Consider the following 17210-nt stretch of genomic DNA (forward strand, 5'->3'; position numbering starts at 1 on the left):
ACGGTACGAGGTAACATCCCTACATCTATTTTCTGAACCGCTTTATCCACACAAGTCCAGTCTCGTCCATATTAAAAGTTCGCTGGGGAAAATATTTCTCAGCCTTGATGAGATTTTCAAACTCAACTTTAAACTTTAAACTTTTCAGCAGCTTCCTTGTCTGACCTGGCTGCCTCCCCATGACGAATCACGGAGTGTATCCCACTTCTTTTCCTAAACTTTTCGAACCATCCTCTGCTTGCTTTAAAATCAAACTCTTCAGGATCCTTTTTTATCAAATCTCCATACAATTTGTCTTGCTTTGCCACAAATCGTATCTTGGCTAAGACTGTCCCCTGCTAGCCGTTTCTCATTGATGAAAATAAGCAAAAGTTTTTCCACTTCCTCTAATATTTGTGGCCCTTGCTAAAAACACGAGATCCTTTAGCCATATCAGTGACTTTAAGATGGTCTTTCTTTTTTAGGATGCTGCTGATCATCGATTTCGGCATGCCGAACTCCTTCGCCAACACAGACACACGTACACCTGATTAATAAATGAATAAAATTTATTCATTCATTTTCTGAACCGCTTTATCCTCACTAAGGTCGCGGGGGGTGCTGGAGCCTATCCCAGCTGTCTTCGGGCAGTACACCTTGAATGGGTTGCCAGCCAATCGCAGGGCACACAGAGACGAACAACCATCCACGCCCACACTCATACCTCCGGACAATTTAGAGTGTTCAATCAGCCTGCCATGCATGTTTTCGAAATGTGGGAGGAAACCGGAGTACCCGGAGAAAACCCACGCAGGCCCGGGGAGAATATGCAAACTCCACACAGGGAGGCCGGAGCTGTAATTGAACCCGGTATCTCTGCACTGTGAAGCCGACGTGCTAACCACTGGACTACCGGGCCGCCTACCTGATATATAGTTCGCAATCAAATCTTTCTTAAATTCAATAGTTTTGCGCACTATTTTCCTCTTTTTTTCACCAGCTTTACTACTTCCACTTGCTTTCTTTGGTGCCATGTTTAGGGGCTGATACACAATGCAGAAATAACAGTCCGATTTGCTTAGATGTCAACAAACACAATGCTTTTTTTTTTATCTTTATTGAACACGTCCGCTCACATTGGACGCTCTTTTTTTTAATCTTTATTAAACACGTCCACTTAGATTGGACGCTACACGAGGAAGTGTCACTTCCTTGTCTATCCGAGAAAGTGTCACTTCCTCGTCTAAGGAAGGCGAGAGGAGTCAAGTGGCGCATTCAAGTGCGCTCAGTTTGGTTGAGAACCGATTTTTGTCGCAATCCAAGGCATAAAAAACTCGAAATCTTTGGTCGAAAACAGAGACGTTCGAAAACCGAGGTTTGACTGTATATACAGTGTATATTTTTTATAAATTCAAGCTCTAAAAAAAAAAACCGCATTTATTAAAAACAGGAAAAAAGAAATTTCAAGAGATAAGTATCCTTTTTTTTTTTTTTTTTAAATTGTACAACCTACTATCATGACAGTCACACGTTGACTACGTAGCGAACTAAATTTCCCACAGCACTGATTGGACAAGCAATGTAATATGATCATCTGCAGCCAGTGATGGATAAGCGGTGGTGTCATAACTAATTGACATGTTGAGTCAGTGTGTCTTAACCTCCATGGCAGAGGCTCCGTCGAACCCCTGAGACGATTCACCGAACCCAGGTTAAGAACCAGTGCTGTAGATACTTTCTACATTTGAATTTCAATTTTAGTTGGAATTATTTGTTCCAGAGTTAAAGCTGACATACAAATATTAACTATACAGTCTAGATTGACAATGTTTTAAAGGGAAAATTAACTTTTAATTGCATGGGTACAATTAGTTGGGTCTCTGGAGTGCCTATGATCATGTGCGAAATTTAACAACAATGTAAATTTTAAATATGCGAAATTATGATATCCCACTTCAGCAAAGCATATGTATGTATGTAATACACTGCTGTGAAAGTATTTGCTCCCATCCTGATTTTTTCTTTTGCATATCGATCAGAAACAAAGGTTTAAAAATCATCAAACCAATTTTAATATCACTCAGAGACAACCCAAGTAACTACAAAATGCAGTTATCAAATGACAATTCAATTCATGAAGGCACAAAAAAAAAAATCCAAACCTTTCTGATCATCTATGAAAAAGTAATATCCCCTTGAATATAATAACGAGTTGTGCTACTCTTGGCAGCAATAACTGAAATCTAGTCCAGTTCAAAATAGAAGAAATGAAAGAAGAATAACAATAAGAGTACCATATTTTCCGCACTGTAAGGCGTTCTGGAGTATAAGTGAATGGCCTATTTTAAAATTATGTTCAGATATAGGGCGCACTGCATTATAAGGCGCACAGAATAGAGGCTACAATAGTGGCTGCGGATGGATCCACTAGATGGCGCTACGCTAAAATGAATACAATACAATACAGCTTTATTTGTATAGAGCCTTCACAACCGCTGCAGCTGTAACAAATCGCTTTACTGAACATTAAAAATACTACGTCCAAGAAATACGAATATTGATCCATATTTAGCTCCATCAGGATGTGACATGAAGCACGACACGAAGTCCATAAAAATACAGGGTTCATTCCTTGGCATAAATACAAATGGCATTACAGAACAATAAATGAAAGACAAAAGTTATGAAGACAATTGAGTCAACAAAAAGGCCCACAAACCTTGTGGGCTCACATTCACAAGCTGCTAAATATATATAGTTGTCTGTTTGAGTACATGTTGGCGAATGCACATGTCAATTAGTGTCGGGTAGAATTAATTGGTTCATGCTAATAATCACCACTAGATGGCCTCGGAACATGAACAGGGAAACAACTCAAAGGGGACTATAAAGCAGGGGTTCTTAACCTGGGTTCGATCGAACACGAGGGGTTCGGCATGACTGTATGTTGATGAAGTACCTGTAGAGTCCCATATGGAAACAAACACGAATAAGAGATTATTTGTTTTCCCTTTTAACTGGTAGGTCAAAAACATACTTTTGTAAATCGCTCTTCTTATCTATTTACACTAACAAAATTGCTTACTTCAGTGCAGCTCATATTTCAGGCTCCTCTTTTCATTGTCTGCCATTTAACGCAGGGAGGGGTAAGGCATTACAATGCAAAGAGAAAAAAAAATAATCAGCTCGTACTCTTCATGGGATATTGTCGTTTCACTAACTTCATTTTTTTAAAGACGATATACTGTTTGTAATTCGATCAGTTAGTGTTTCAGTGTTAGTATTTCTTTGGGGGTATTTGAGTCTCTTACTGTGGTGGCTGCAGGGTTCCTAAAGATTCAGGCAAGTTACAGTAAATTCAAGACTTTGTGAGATTTAATTCCATCTGAAATTTAAGACCATCTTTCCAATGTCCCATTGTGTCCAAACATGCTACAGTACTGCATGTGAATGACATACATCTGCTCTTGGTTCCAATAACATGATTGCACAATGTAACCATGACAGCCATTTTGTAAATTATGTTTGAAAGAATTTTAGTTTATTTTAAGATTTGAGGCCATTTATTATCAGATAATACTTATCATATGGTTGGTTTTCACAACAGCCATAGCATATTGTTTTGCTACACTGTTGGAGTTGGAGGTAGGGAGGTGGGGCAATGGTTGCTTGTTTGTGGCCCAGGGTGGATATTCATGTTCTCCATTCGTGTGAGAGTAAAAATATTGATTGTGCCAATAGCAATATGATATGTTGAATGTAGTAGGCATTAAAGCCAGCAGTCAATCTTTCATGCAGGGCTGTAAAAGTAAGTGCTGCCGGCTAGGGAAAATGTTTTTCAAGGTCAAGGTTATGTCACTTATTTAAAAAATTCCACGATTCCCAGAGATCAGGGGGCTCAGGTAGAAAGACTGCGTGGCTTTCATATTAAAAAACGGTGTACGGCCCAATCTAGAAAACATTGCACCCACAAAAAAATTCCAGATGTACAAATCTCAACGTATGCATGAAGCCAAAGAGATTCCTTTCATACAGCTCACTCAATGCGGAAATGTTAGAGAACCAGACACAGTGGTCGTGTGAGTTTGATCCCCAAGTTGGGTGGGTGCAGTAATTGTAAAAATGCCCCACGTCAAAAACAACAACAAAAAACTCTTCGGAGGCATCCAAAACAGCCATTCACTCCAGGCGAACGCAAGGCCCACAAACATTCACTTAAATCAGGGGTGCCCAACCTTTTTTGACCATAGATCTACTTTTCAAGCAACCAACCATCAAGCCGTTACCACATGAGCACACATACACAAAAACAGGCTTTATAACCTTTGCTGATGAATACTATAGTGGTGTGGACTTCATTGACATTGGATTGCAGTACAAATTGAGTCAGATTAAATTTTTATTGCACTTTCAAAGTACCAGTGGTGACTGCATGGATTGTTGTCGGGTCTGGCAGGCGCCGTAGTTGGCGGAGGCAACATAAAGAAAAGTGGGGCTGCTGAGATGGGCTCTGGGTAGGCTAATGTAAATGCTAATCACTCAAACACCACTGCCAAGCTTCTCTCATCTCATCTCTGATGCCAGATTCATAACACACAGAACGGCTCATATAGAACAAGAACCAGCAGGAAATTGCTGAACTCAGGACTGTCCTATGTTATTAATCCCAGAATCCTGGCTACGTGCTCAGATTCACCTTCAGTGCAACCATCCTTTGGGCTAACGGTGGCACAGCGTAAAGTTTCATCACCAGATTATATTGTCCAATAATGAAGACTAAAACTAACAACAACTTTATTGCACGCTTGCGACCTGGGTGAGGATAAGTGGTTCATAAAATGGATGGACGGATGGACAGCAAACGCTACGACACTGAACTGTGTTGTACTGTCGTAATAAAAATGAATACGTGTTGGAATACAAACAGCCACAGCTTGTTCAAGTGTAGCTGCAGAATGGTGAGTGATCTTTTTAATAATTTGTTTTTATTTTGGTCCTTGAAAATGTCTTCACACAAAAATGACGATTAGGACTAAAATGCTTGGGGTCCTGCATTTATTTAAAAATGTGTGCACATGGGCAATGTTGAAAGGTCACTGCTCAGTAAATTATTCTGATATTTAGTCCTTAAAGCATTAATATTAAATTCATATACAGCAACTACATAAAAAGCTCCAGCTGTAATGACCCTGATAGTAATGTGCTGTATGTGTTATGTTAATATTTGTTGAGTGTTGTTAAAAAAACAGAGCCTGACTCTTTTTCATTTATTTATTTAGCCAAGATATTTTAAGTTTTTTCAGTTCAATGCAAAATGTTTCGTATCCTTGATAATTGAGTGATAATTGCATTTATAAAGAATTTTCTTTATTTTAATCAGTGTATCAGAAGCTTTTTTTTTTAAACGACCAACATACAATACTATCATTTATCGTGATAGCCTCTGGGTAAATATATCGTCCGGAAAAAAAATTTTATTTGCAACAGGCCTACCAATAAATAATGGAAATCCAGTACACTGACTAGAATGAAATATCTATTACGAAGTCGGCTTCTCTACTACCAGGCTGAGCAAGTTTTCTGGGGGAAACTCCGTTTAAGTCTTACTTTCAAATGTAGAATCCTTAATTTTAACATTAGTCTTGGAATGTAAATTTACTCTGATTGGAGGGCTGCACATAATGTCTTGCTTTTTGATAGATCTGGCATTAATTGCACATGGGTATTTTGGCGATGAACAATGTCCACTCAATAGCGATGAAGGTAAAATAGTATTCAGACACAGTCTTTCTGTAACTGCTGCTAACCACCTTGTGTTGTGCTTCTACAGCTGTAAGGCAACCAGGAATGGATGACACTATGACAATAGGCCTCCCACTCAAGCCAAAAGTCAAACCCCTGGCGTCCTTCACTTCCTGTTTGTGTGTGACCTTTGATGAAGCAAACAAAGAGAAAGAGGAGCATGGGAGAAAAAGGGAGGGTGAGTTTTGCTCATATAAAAGTCTCAAACAAGGGTTATATTGTGCTAGTTCACAACAGCTACACTGTGCTGTAAGCCGTCACATATTTAGAGGTTTTGCGTTTGCTCCTGCTCCATTCTTATTTATTTAATCAAGTATTACAGTGGTGCAGCAATTTACTAACGATCATAAAGCAAAATATTGAAACAATACATCTATTTATTTCATACTTTCACAATAGCTGCAGCTGTAACAAAGCCCTGTACAGAATATTTAGCATTAAATAATAATACAACAGAGCACACAACATAAAAAGACAATAAGACAATCACAACTATTCCTAGTGGTTATAGATTAAAGAGGAGAGAATCAAAGTCTCCTTTCACCGGTGGTTCAGAGATGTCATGAATGCCATGATATTTTTGAATTACTAGAGAGACTGGAGCTTCTCCAGTGTAACTGAAATTGTTGGTTTTATGACACACATCAAACTGACCACAACACAGTACCATCACTATCAGAGTATGGAGGTAGACCCAAATTGTCACCAAAGCATAAAAGCCAGCCACAATAATTGAACTAAAACCCACAATGCTAATCCTGGACAAATAATTATTTGAATATGTATATAGAGATTACAGAAATAGTTTATTTCTAAAAATGGTGTTTTATACTGATATTTATCTGTTTTCTACCGTGTTACTTTGTATGTCATTATCGGCGTCTTCACAGATGAATATCATCAATTATTATGAATAATCTCATTCATTGAAGGTACTTTGATCAAATTTCTTACTGAAGAACTGGGTCTGAAACTGGTATTGGTTCGCCATTACCATCTTGTCAGTCTGGATCTGGAAGTCCCACAGGATCTTCGCTCTGTCATTCTCCACCACCTTCGGAGGTGTTTCCCATTTTGACCTTGGGGTTTCCAGTCCATACTCTGCACAGATGTTTCGGTAGACTATGCCAGCCACCTGGTTGTGGCGTTCCATGTAGGCTTTCCCTGCCAGCATCTTACACCCTGCAGTTATGTGTTGGATCGTCTCAGGTGCCTCTTTGCACAACCTACACCTTGGGTCTTGTCTGGTGTGGTATATCTGGGCCTCAATGGCTCTGATGCTCAGGGCCTGCTCCTGAGCAGCCAGGATGAGTGCCTCTGTGCTGTCCTTCAGGCCAGCCCTCTCTAACCACTGATAGGACATCTTGAGATCAGCCACTTCAGTTATGGTCTGGTGGTACATCCCGTGTAGGGGCTTGTCCTCCCATGATGGTCCCTCTTCCAGCGCCTCATCTTCTGTTCCCCATTGTCTGAGACATTCTCTGAGTACGTCATCCGTTGGAGCCTTCTCCTTGATGTATTCATGGAGCTTGGATGTTTCATCCTAGACAGTGGCTCTCACACTCACTAGTCCCCGGCCTCCTTCCTTTCTGCTTGCGTACAGTCTCAGGGTGCTGGATTTGGGATGGAACCCTCCATGCATGGTTAGGAGCTTTCGGGTCTTAACGTCCGTGGTCTGAATCTCTTCCTTTGGCCACCTTATTATTCCTGCAGGGTATCTGATCACTGGCAGGGCATAACTGTTTATTGCCCGGGTCTTATTCTTGCCATTGAGCTGGCTTCTTAGGACTTGCCTCACTCGCTGGAGGTATTTGGCCGTAGCCGTCCCAGTTCGAGGTTGCCATTGGCTTGTGGTAGACCGAGGTGCTTGTAGCTGTCCTCAATGTCTGCTATTGTTCCTTCAGGGAGTGAGACCCCTTCAGTGCGGACTACCTTTCCTCTCTTAGTCACCATCCGACTACATTTCTCAAGCCCGAATGACATCCCAATGTCGCTGCTGTAGATCCTGGTTGTGTGGATCAGGGAGTCTATGTCCCTTTTGCTCTTAGCATACAGCTTTATGTCATCCATGTAGAGGAGGTGACTGATCGTAGCTCCATTTCTGAGGCGGTATCCATAGCCTGTCTTGGTGTACTTGGCTTAGGGGGTTCAGTCCTATGCAGAACAGCAGTGGGGTATATGCCACATTTGATGGACACTTGTTCAGTCCTATGCAGAACAGCAGTGGGGTATATGCCACATTTGATGGACACTTGGGTAAGTGGCTTGCCATTGGCTTCAAGTGTGGTTTTCCACATCCTCATCGAGTTCGCAATGAAGGCTGCGACTGTTCTGTCAACCAGGAGCTGATGTTTGGCTCCTCTGGTATCTCTACCAATGCCCTTCTGTGCTTCGCTCATGTATTGATCCATGTGTCCACTTATCTTAGCCGCAATGATGCCTGACATGATGTTGTGGAGAGACAGGTTATTGGCCAATAGTTGGATGGGACTGCACCCTTTGAGGGATCCTTCACAATCAGGATCGTTCGCCCTTCGGTTAGCCATCCTGGGTGAGTCCCATCCCTCAGCAGCTGGTTCATTTGTGCTGCTAGGCGCTCATGGAGTGCTGTGAGTTTCTTTAGCCAGTAGGCGTGGACCATGTCCGGGCCTGGTGCTGTCCAGGTTTTCATATCCGAGACTCTTTCCTGTATGTCTGCCACTGTTATGGTAACTGGGTTCTGTTCAGGAGGTTGCTGAGCTCCTCTCTCAGGGTCACCAGCCATTGTGCACTGCTGTTATGTGCAACCTCCTTCTCCCATATGTGTTTCCAGTACCTTTCAGTTTCCAGTCTTGGTGGGTCAGCTCTGTTGTTAGGACCCTGCCACTGAGCGTACACTTTCGCAGGTTGTGTTGCTTCAGCTATGGTCATCTGGATGTACCTCTCGGGTATCGGCCTTTTCATCACACCTCTCTGGGCCTCCGTCAATTGACTCACATCTTTCCGAGCCACCTTAATCTTAGCCTCCAACCGTCTTTTCCATAGTGGGAAACGTATCTCATGGCTCCCATGGTTGCTCTTACAGACATCCTAGAGATGCTTGGCTGTAACGTGCATGCTGAGACGTACAGTATATCAGTATATATACCAATGAGTATATCAGCTCATTGGTTTCCGTGATCGTTACGGTAGGGATGCAGTGCTGCATTCACACTTTCCATGAGACTTTCAGGTGGCTGGCCTCCCAATCTCATCATCTGCATTCATTGGGGCTTGCCTCCCAATCTCTGGTATGACCTTCTCCTCTGATCTGGCAGCCTGGGGCCCTTCACCATGGAACCTGCGTTGTACCTCATCAATCTCAAGTTGTGACAGCAGTTGCCGTTTGTGGATGTTGGAACACTGAGCTACTAGTTGTTTCGTGGTCAACCGTGACTGTGGGTTTCGAAGTAGCCATTTAGCCCACATTCTCTGCATGTAACTAGGGTTGCTTGAGTAGTAGCATTCCAACAGAGCCATGTTGTCGCATCTCGCCCATCTCCGCTTTGTTCCAGTAGCCCATTTTTCATCAAGGTGCTCTGGTTTCCCAGCACCTGACACAGACCTTGTTTGGCCGGGTGACGTCTGAGCTGGCATGTCATTCGTTTTATTCTCTCATCATTGTATGAGGTAGGCATTTGCGTGAAGGATCTTGCCCAAGGACCCGCACTGGATGGTGTTATGTACTCATTTTTGCCCCAAGCGGGATTCGAACCACCGTCTCCCGTACGCCAAACCGATGCCTTACCAACTGAGCTATCCAGCCGCTGGATATATATACTGTATATAACGCACCACATTATAAGGCTCATAGAATAGAAGCCGCAGTTGCATTATGCATCCACTGGATGGAGCTACGCTGAAGGCAATACAATACAATGCAGCTTTATTTACATGGCGCCTTCACAACCGCTGCAGCTATAACAAAGCGCTATGCGAAACATTTGAAAGACTACGTCCAAGAAATCAGAGAATTGATCCATATTTAAGGCGCATTGGGTTATAAGGCGCACTGTCAGCTTTTGAGAAAATTGAATACTTTTAGGTGGCCTTATAGGGTGGAAAATACAGTACTTAATTACCGTCTTTTCCGCACTATAAGGTGCACTGAATTAGGAGGCGCACATTAAATGAATGGCTATTTTGTAATTTTTTTTCATCATTGGATGCATCACATTATAAGGCGCAATCTACAATGCCTCCACTAGATGGTCCTACGCTCCTTCCATTCAACTCGAGAGGCGTCCGTTCAACTCGAGAGGCGTTCATGACCGCCTCTGAAAATCGTAAATTAACTATTACTGTACTTAAATGAAACTACGAAACTTGAAAATAATGCATCAAAACAGAAAATCAGGCGAGGAAATCACAAAATAAATTCTATATCCCCCCCCTACAGAATTTATTTTGTGATTTCCTCGCTTGATTTTCTTCGTAGTTTCATTGAAGTAATCATTAATTTACGTTTTTTGGAGGCGGCCATGAACGCCTCTCAAGTGAAACGGAAGAAGAGAAGGCACGGAGATGGACAAAGACATACCTGCATTTGTTGAGACTGTGTTAAAAAAACAACACCACAGCTCTCCTTTTTCGGAGCCGCAACAAAAACTTATTAAATAAAGCAGCGACAGTTCACTGAACCAACAGCAACTTATAACATTGTAAGCATGTCTCCAGCAAGGAGCCATCTTGGGGTCGACATATTACCGTAATGACCATAAACAAGGCGCACCGGATTTTAAGGCGCTCGTTGAGCTTTTAAGAAAATGGAAGACTTTTTGGTGCGCCCTATAGTGCGGAAAATACGATATATATTATTACGGCATGGCAGTCGACTGGTGAGCGTGTCCGCCTCACAGTGCAGAGGTGCAAGGTTCGATTGACCTTATTGTGTGGAGTTTGTAATATTCTCCCCGTGCCTTTCATGGGTTTTCTCCGGGTACTCCGGTTTCCTCCCACATTCCAAAAACATGCGTGGCAGGTTAATGGAACACTCTAAATTGTCTAAATTGTCCCTAGTTTTGATTGTGAGAGTGAATGGTTGTTTGTCTACGTGCGACCTGCAATTGGCTGGCAACCAATTCAGGGTCCCCCGCCTACTGCCTGACGACAGCTGGGATAAGCTCCAGCACACCTTGTGAGGACAAGTGGATCAGAAAATATGAATTTATTATGATGGTAACAGGTTTGTCCATGAATATAACTTTATTTCATACACTGTTCATTCAAACTGTTTCAGGACAGTGCTGTTGAGTGAAGAAGCTGAAAATCAAAACAAGATATAGTTAATTGAGTAATTATTAGCTGGTCTATTTAGCTGGTCACTTCTGCCACAGTGATGGAACAAGCAAATGTGGTTCACTCTAAATTGCAGGATAAAATATCAAGGATGACTGGTGCTTATAAAAGGAGTCTTAATTCCTAAACTAGAAGTCTTAAGAATACTTGTCTTAATACGAGCCAGCTGTTCTAAAAATCCTAATTGCACATCCATGAACCTAATGCCAAGTTTGCATGCTAAAATTCCAGTGATGTGTTCCTCGAGCCGGTCCTTGGCCTCGAGGACGGGCTCGAGGACCAAAGGGCGGTCCTTGGTCCTCGGCCTTGGCCTCGGAGTCAAGTCCTTGGTCCTGGCCTCGGAGTCAAGTCCTTGGCCTTGGCCTCGGGTTGCCGGTCCTCGGACACAACGAGGGATTCAAGCCTCTAATCCTTCGTCCACAGGTATAAAGTGGGCCAGAGGACCGCAAAAAACAAAGAAATCAAACAAAATCCATCCAGGAAAACCCACGATGACTTTATCTGGCGCTTTAAGAGGGGCGGGGGATGCAACAGATTTATGTGCGCATGCGGGTTGCTATTTTAGTCCGCAAACTGAGGAATCGCGCGGATGAAAGTTTGAGATGGCGGCGAAAAAAAAACTCACAAAGGTGTACTAATTACGACATTTAAGAAATGGGAATGCCAGTCTGATTTTTCGTATGAATCGTCCAAAGGGCGTATCACTAAACTCATCTGGAATGTATGCACAGAACACGAGAGCGAGATACGACGAGCGGCACGATTACGAGGCAAGTTGGTCATTAGATTTGTAGGCTAATCCATCCATCCATCCATTTTCCGAACCGCTTAATCCTCACTAGGGTCGCGGGGGGAGCCGGAGCCTATCCCAGCCGTCTTCGGGCAATAGGCGGGGGACACCCTGAACCGGCTGCCAGCCAATCGCAGGGCACACAGGGACGAACAACCATCCACGCCCACACTCACACCTAGGGACAATTTAGAGCGTCCAATCAGCCTGCCATGCATGTTTTTGGAACGTGGGAGGAAACCGGAGCACCCGGAGAAAACCCACGCAGGCCCGGGGAGAACATGCAAACTCCACACAGGGAGGCCGGACGGAGCTGGAATTGAACCCGGTACCTCTGCACTGTGAAGTCGACGCGCTAACCACTGGGCTACCGGGCCGCACTTGTAGAGGCTAATCGTTATGAAAAATATTATGAAACAGTATTGGTTATTCTATAATTTACTGGTTGTAGCATGGTAACTTTATGAATAAAACCTTCGTCACAAGGTGTAGTAATGCTAATGTTAACTGTTGGTAGAACTCATGATGACGTGTGTTAAATTCTTTCGTCAAATTGATAGTAGATTACACATGCATCATCTTGGGAAGAGGATGTCAAGCCACATCAATACTTACCTGTATTAATGATTACCAGTAAATTAATCTTTGCAGTGTGAAATTGGAAAAAATACTCTGATGATGCCACATGAGTACACCAGTTTTTGATCCATTTATTTTTTGGAATAAACCTGGAGTACACAGCTACTCATGTAATGTTCATTGTTAATGCATCGTTTTCAAACATTTACCCTTGAAACATTATACTTTTGAGTTTCGGAATTCTTGATTATCAATATCAGTCAAAATAGAAAAATGGGTTCCCATGATGAACGTTTACGGAACCCAACATTAGTTACCATGGTTTCCCATTGGGTAATTCGACGGAACCGAAAAACAGTTACCATGAATTTCCGAAATCCTCAGGCCTGCTACTGAATTATTTAAATTTTTGCAGCATTTGTTTATCATTTGTATGTATATGTTGTTGTTTGTGTTATTATCATATGCAATTGAAAAAGTAGACCATTTCAGAATTCAAAATTTGGGACTCTCTCAATGCATAATGGGACTCAAACTCTTCTGATTCGCGAGTCCCTGGGACTCGCTGCCGGTAAACTGTAAAATTATCACTGCAGAGATTACTGCTTTTTCTGCACTCAGTGATTGACTTCTATGCAAAGACATTCCTCAACTTGTCTTCCGTGCCATGTCATGCCTGTTGAGTGTTGATTTACTTCATACTACTGCACTAAAACATTAATTCATAAATGTATATCATATGCTTTTATTTTTGTTTTTCTCAGTATAAATAACACGCACCCTGACTGTTCTACTCTTTGAATAAAAACACTTCATTCAAGCGTTAGGGAGTGCAAGGGGTTATGATGGAGGGGTGTTGCAAATCATGAAGACCTGCCAAGTGGTATGACAGCATTGTTTTATACATACATGTCCTCGGCTAGGCCTCAGCTTCAAAATCAGTCCTTGGTCCTTGGCCTTGGCCTCGGAGGCAAGTCCTTGGTCCTTGGCCTTGCCTCGGAAAATTTTCCAGGTCCTTGGCCTTGGCCTCGGAGTCAAGTCCTTGGCCTTGGGTTGCCGGTCCTTGGACACAACACTGTAAAATTCCAGCTGCTGTTGTGAAGTTACACAATATAAAGGCTTTTAAATTCATGCCTTATGTTCTTGACACAATAAATTCGAATTTTAAAGTGAAGTTAATTTATATTTGTGTTTTATTGATTTTATCTGTGCTTCACTTGAATATTGTCTAGGAAAGAAATTCCAGTTTGCTTCTGTGCACAGTGTGAATTTAAGAAAAAAAAGGTGATTATTTAAAATGAAAAAACAATTGGTTGTTCAATATTAAGTGAAAGATCTTAGTTTCTCGTGTATTAATTTTGCTCTTTAACCAAGCAGAAATGTGTTTTATGTAAATAAGTGATTATTCGAGAGAACTTTCAGTGGGAAACTTGATCACCAAATTTTTCCATAACTGTAGCCATAGTCATTATTTTTCATTTTTATTTTGCGATAGTTCATCTTAAATCGCATTCAAACATGTTGTTCGGTGTAAGGCAGGCCCTTAGGAACATGATGGGACTTCAGTTGCAACTACTAACTATAAACAATGCCTGTAATTACAAACTACTTTAGTTTATTGATGGACGATGGTGACAGCTCACGATGTGATTGAAATTTTGAAATTAAAGTCTTCCTTTGAGGGATTGAAGATCTTATTAATGCATGTGTGGAGTTCAAAACAAGAAAGCCGTTTTCACATTCCAGTCTCCACTAAGCCACCAAGAATCATTCCTTTGATCATTTTAGTTCTCGATTGTTTGTATTCAAACCACAGATTTTCGTCAGTGTTCGAAGTTCCAGTACACAGTCTTACAAAAACCTCATCACCGCGCTGTTCAAGCTCACCATTGCTAACATGAAATAAATACTTTGTGATTCCCCTTCAATGAAAGGCAATGAAAGGCCACTTATCATTCAAACAGTAGCGACTTATTGATTACTGTGAGCAGTCACCAATTGACACAGTGGAATTTCCATTCCAGATTTGGAGCCACAGAGACATGACAATATGCCAGTGCAATAATAGAAGCGGCAAGGTCGCTATAACCTCGACAATGAAAGTCCAAAACCTCTCAGTGATCCAAAGCTGCTGTCTACTGCATATTTGCTACCAGCTGTAATTTTGAGCTGATGAAAACAGATGAAACCAAGCTGTTGACTGCATCATACACTCCTTAAGAACTAATAAAAATGCTGACTAAAAATACAATAGGAGCTCTATTTCTGGAGCATATCCTTGACAAAATATGACCACAGCCTTTAATCAGTGAATACTTGAACCCCCTCCACTGCACACATTTTTTAACCAACCCAGCCCCGCTCTTTTTATTATTTTTTTGTTCATACCAAAACAGGACTTCCATTACAATGGGATTGATGGATTAAAAGAGTGACGACTATTTTTAACTCTGATCACAAGCTCATTAGCTTGTGATCAGATACAAAAAATTGTATGTCTATTGAAAACTTCATCCATCCATCCATTTTCCGAACCGCTTGATCCTCACTAGGGTCGCGCGGGGTGCTGGAGCCTATCCCAGCCGTCTCCGGGCAGTAGGCGGGGGACACCCTGAATCAGTTGCCAGCCAATCGCAGGGCACACAGAGACGAACCACCATCCACGCCCACACTCACACGTAGGGACAATTTTAGTGCGTCCAATCAGCCTGCCATGCATGTTTTTGGAATGTGGGAGGAAACCGGAGCACCCGGAGAAAACCCACGCAGGCCCGGGGAGAACATGCAAACTCCACACAGGGAGGCCGGAGCTGGAATCGAACCCGGTACCTCTGCACTGTGAAGCCGACGTGCTAACCACTGGACTACCGGGCCGCCCTTATTGAAAACTTTACTTTACCAAATGGTCATACGCAAAGAAGAACCAGACCATGATGATGGGTGTTTGTACATTTCACAAATACATGAATCATTACTTCATCCATGATCAAAATCTTTTGTTATTACAATGCATTATTTTACTTGACTAAAAGCAAGTGTTGGCTTGATCCATTACGTTTAAATGTATTTTACCATTCATCCTTCTATTTCAGGGATGGTCAACTCACGGCTTGTGAGCTACATGCACACACCTGCTCTCGGAGTGGTCGCTCAAACATTATCGATATGTTTCTTTGACCGTTTCAGTTCTGAGGATGGCAGACATCACATTGTAGTGCTCCTGGCACTCAATCTCCATAAGCTAAGGCGACTACTACCAGGAAGGAAAAAAATCCTGGTGAAACACTATGCAATGTTCGCTTTAACTGTAGGCACAGTCATGGTTTTGTTGACAGTCCATTTAAAAAGCACGACGAGTTGTGTCCTCCAAAAATATGGACATATTTAATGCTGTTAAGAGTGTTGCAAACACGTATGGCGAATTGAACAAGTGGCTCATGTGACGGCTTGAAGAGTCTTCGTGCAGGAGAAATACACCAGGTTTGTTTGGCTCCTTTACAAAGTGGAGTGGATACTGCAGTGGGTCTTGCAGCAAAGTGAGCCGGCCTCTTCATTTGGGGATATTGAATGACATGCAGGAAAAACATTGTATAGTATTAAAAATTTTGCACGAGTTGATCACTGTAAATGAATAAATACAGTGGTAACTCTACTTACGGACATCTATTCATGTGAAATTTTCAAGTTACAAAACGTCTCAACAGGAAAATATTCCCTCTTGTTAAGAAAGAAATTTCAAGATACAAAAAGGTAAAAATACAGTATTTGCTGCTTCTCACAGCTTCGAGTTTCCTGAACGCAACATACTTCCAGCTGCTCTGCTTAGAGGGATTTCTACTGTATGTGTCTAAGTATGTAGATAGATATACTGTATGTATTTATGCAGCGTCCTCGTCATTCACCCCTCGGGCCCTGAGGTGTAGTTTTACATAAATGTGAATCACCCAGAAATAGTGTTCACCAGTCGGGCCATCGCTCACTGTGCTAATGTTTACCTTGGACATTTTCGAAGGACTGTTAAAAGCCAACAAAAGCAAACGTCCTTGGATCAGTTCTTTACAAAACGCCTAACCACTTTTGAGAGAGAACATTAACTAAGGAGGGCAAAAAAATGATAAGGACGCAGTTAAAACTTAAATGACCATAATTTTTATTCTTTACTTTATTGTGCAATAATCTAATTGTAACATGTATTTGTTCCATATTTTGATGCATTTTGATGCTTCAGGAACAATTTATGCCTGAATTTTGGGAGGGGGGCGGCTTGGAACGAATTAGGGCATTTACAAAGAAAACGCCTCTCTACTTACAAAATTTTGTAGTTAAGAAACTTCTTCTCGAACCAATTAATTTCATAAGTAGAGGTCAAATTTCATAAGCCAGCATTTGTGCTGATATGGGTTAGTTCCCATGAAAGACAGAGAGAGAGGTGAGGGGTGTTCACACGGCACACATTTGCTCTGGTCCTGCACCGATGTGTTTTGTTGCGATATATTTTACACCGGAGCAAATTTTGTGGAGCGGTCACACGTACAAAGCCGCTGAGCGTGTTAACTCCGGCGTAGGACCGGTGCAGCCCCACTTGCGGTCACACGGCAATTTCTGCAGCGGTGCAAAAACGATAGAAAACAAAGAGCTGTCGTGTTGGTTCTTTTTACAACATACACAACTGATGCAACTGCTGTACAGGCACGTCCTTCTCCTTCTCGGTCTCCGTGCCTTCTGCTCGAGAGGCGTTCAATGA

General features: G+C 42.1%; 1 protein-coding gene across 5 annotated transcripts in view; it reads right to left on the reverse strand.

Moving 5' to 3' along the window:
- slc12a2 (solute carrier family 12 member 2) overlaps positions 1-17210 on the reverse strand; it is a 102190-nt gene that overhangs the window by 74392 nt on the left and 10588 nt on the right. For 2 of the 5 annotated variants that reach the window (XM_086135178.1, XM_086135176.1), the window contains exon 2: positions 13376-13558. The exons of 2 other annotated variants lie outside the window; for them this stretch is intronic. In XM_086135178.1, the coding sequence (XP_085991304.1) occupies positions 13376-13558 (183 nt within the window). The remainder of the gene's footprint in view (positions 1-13375; positions 13559-17210) is intronic. One more of the 5 variants, XM_086135177.1, reaches the window with a different exon arrangement.

The sequence above is a fragment of the Hippocampus guttulatus genome, chromosome 17 (assembly GCF_054856545.1).
Source record: "Hippocampus guttulatus isolate MCC_2025c chromosome 17, RoL_Hgut_1.0, whole genome shotgun sequence".
Lineage (NCBI taxonomy): Eukaryota > Metazoa > Chordata > Actinopteri > Syngnathiformes > Syngnathidae > Hippocampus > Hippocampus guttulatus.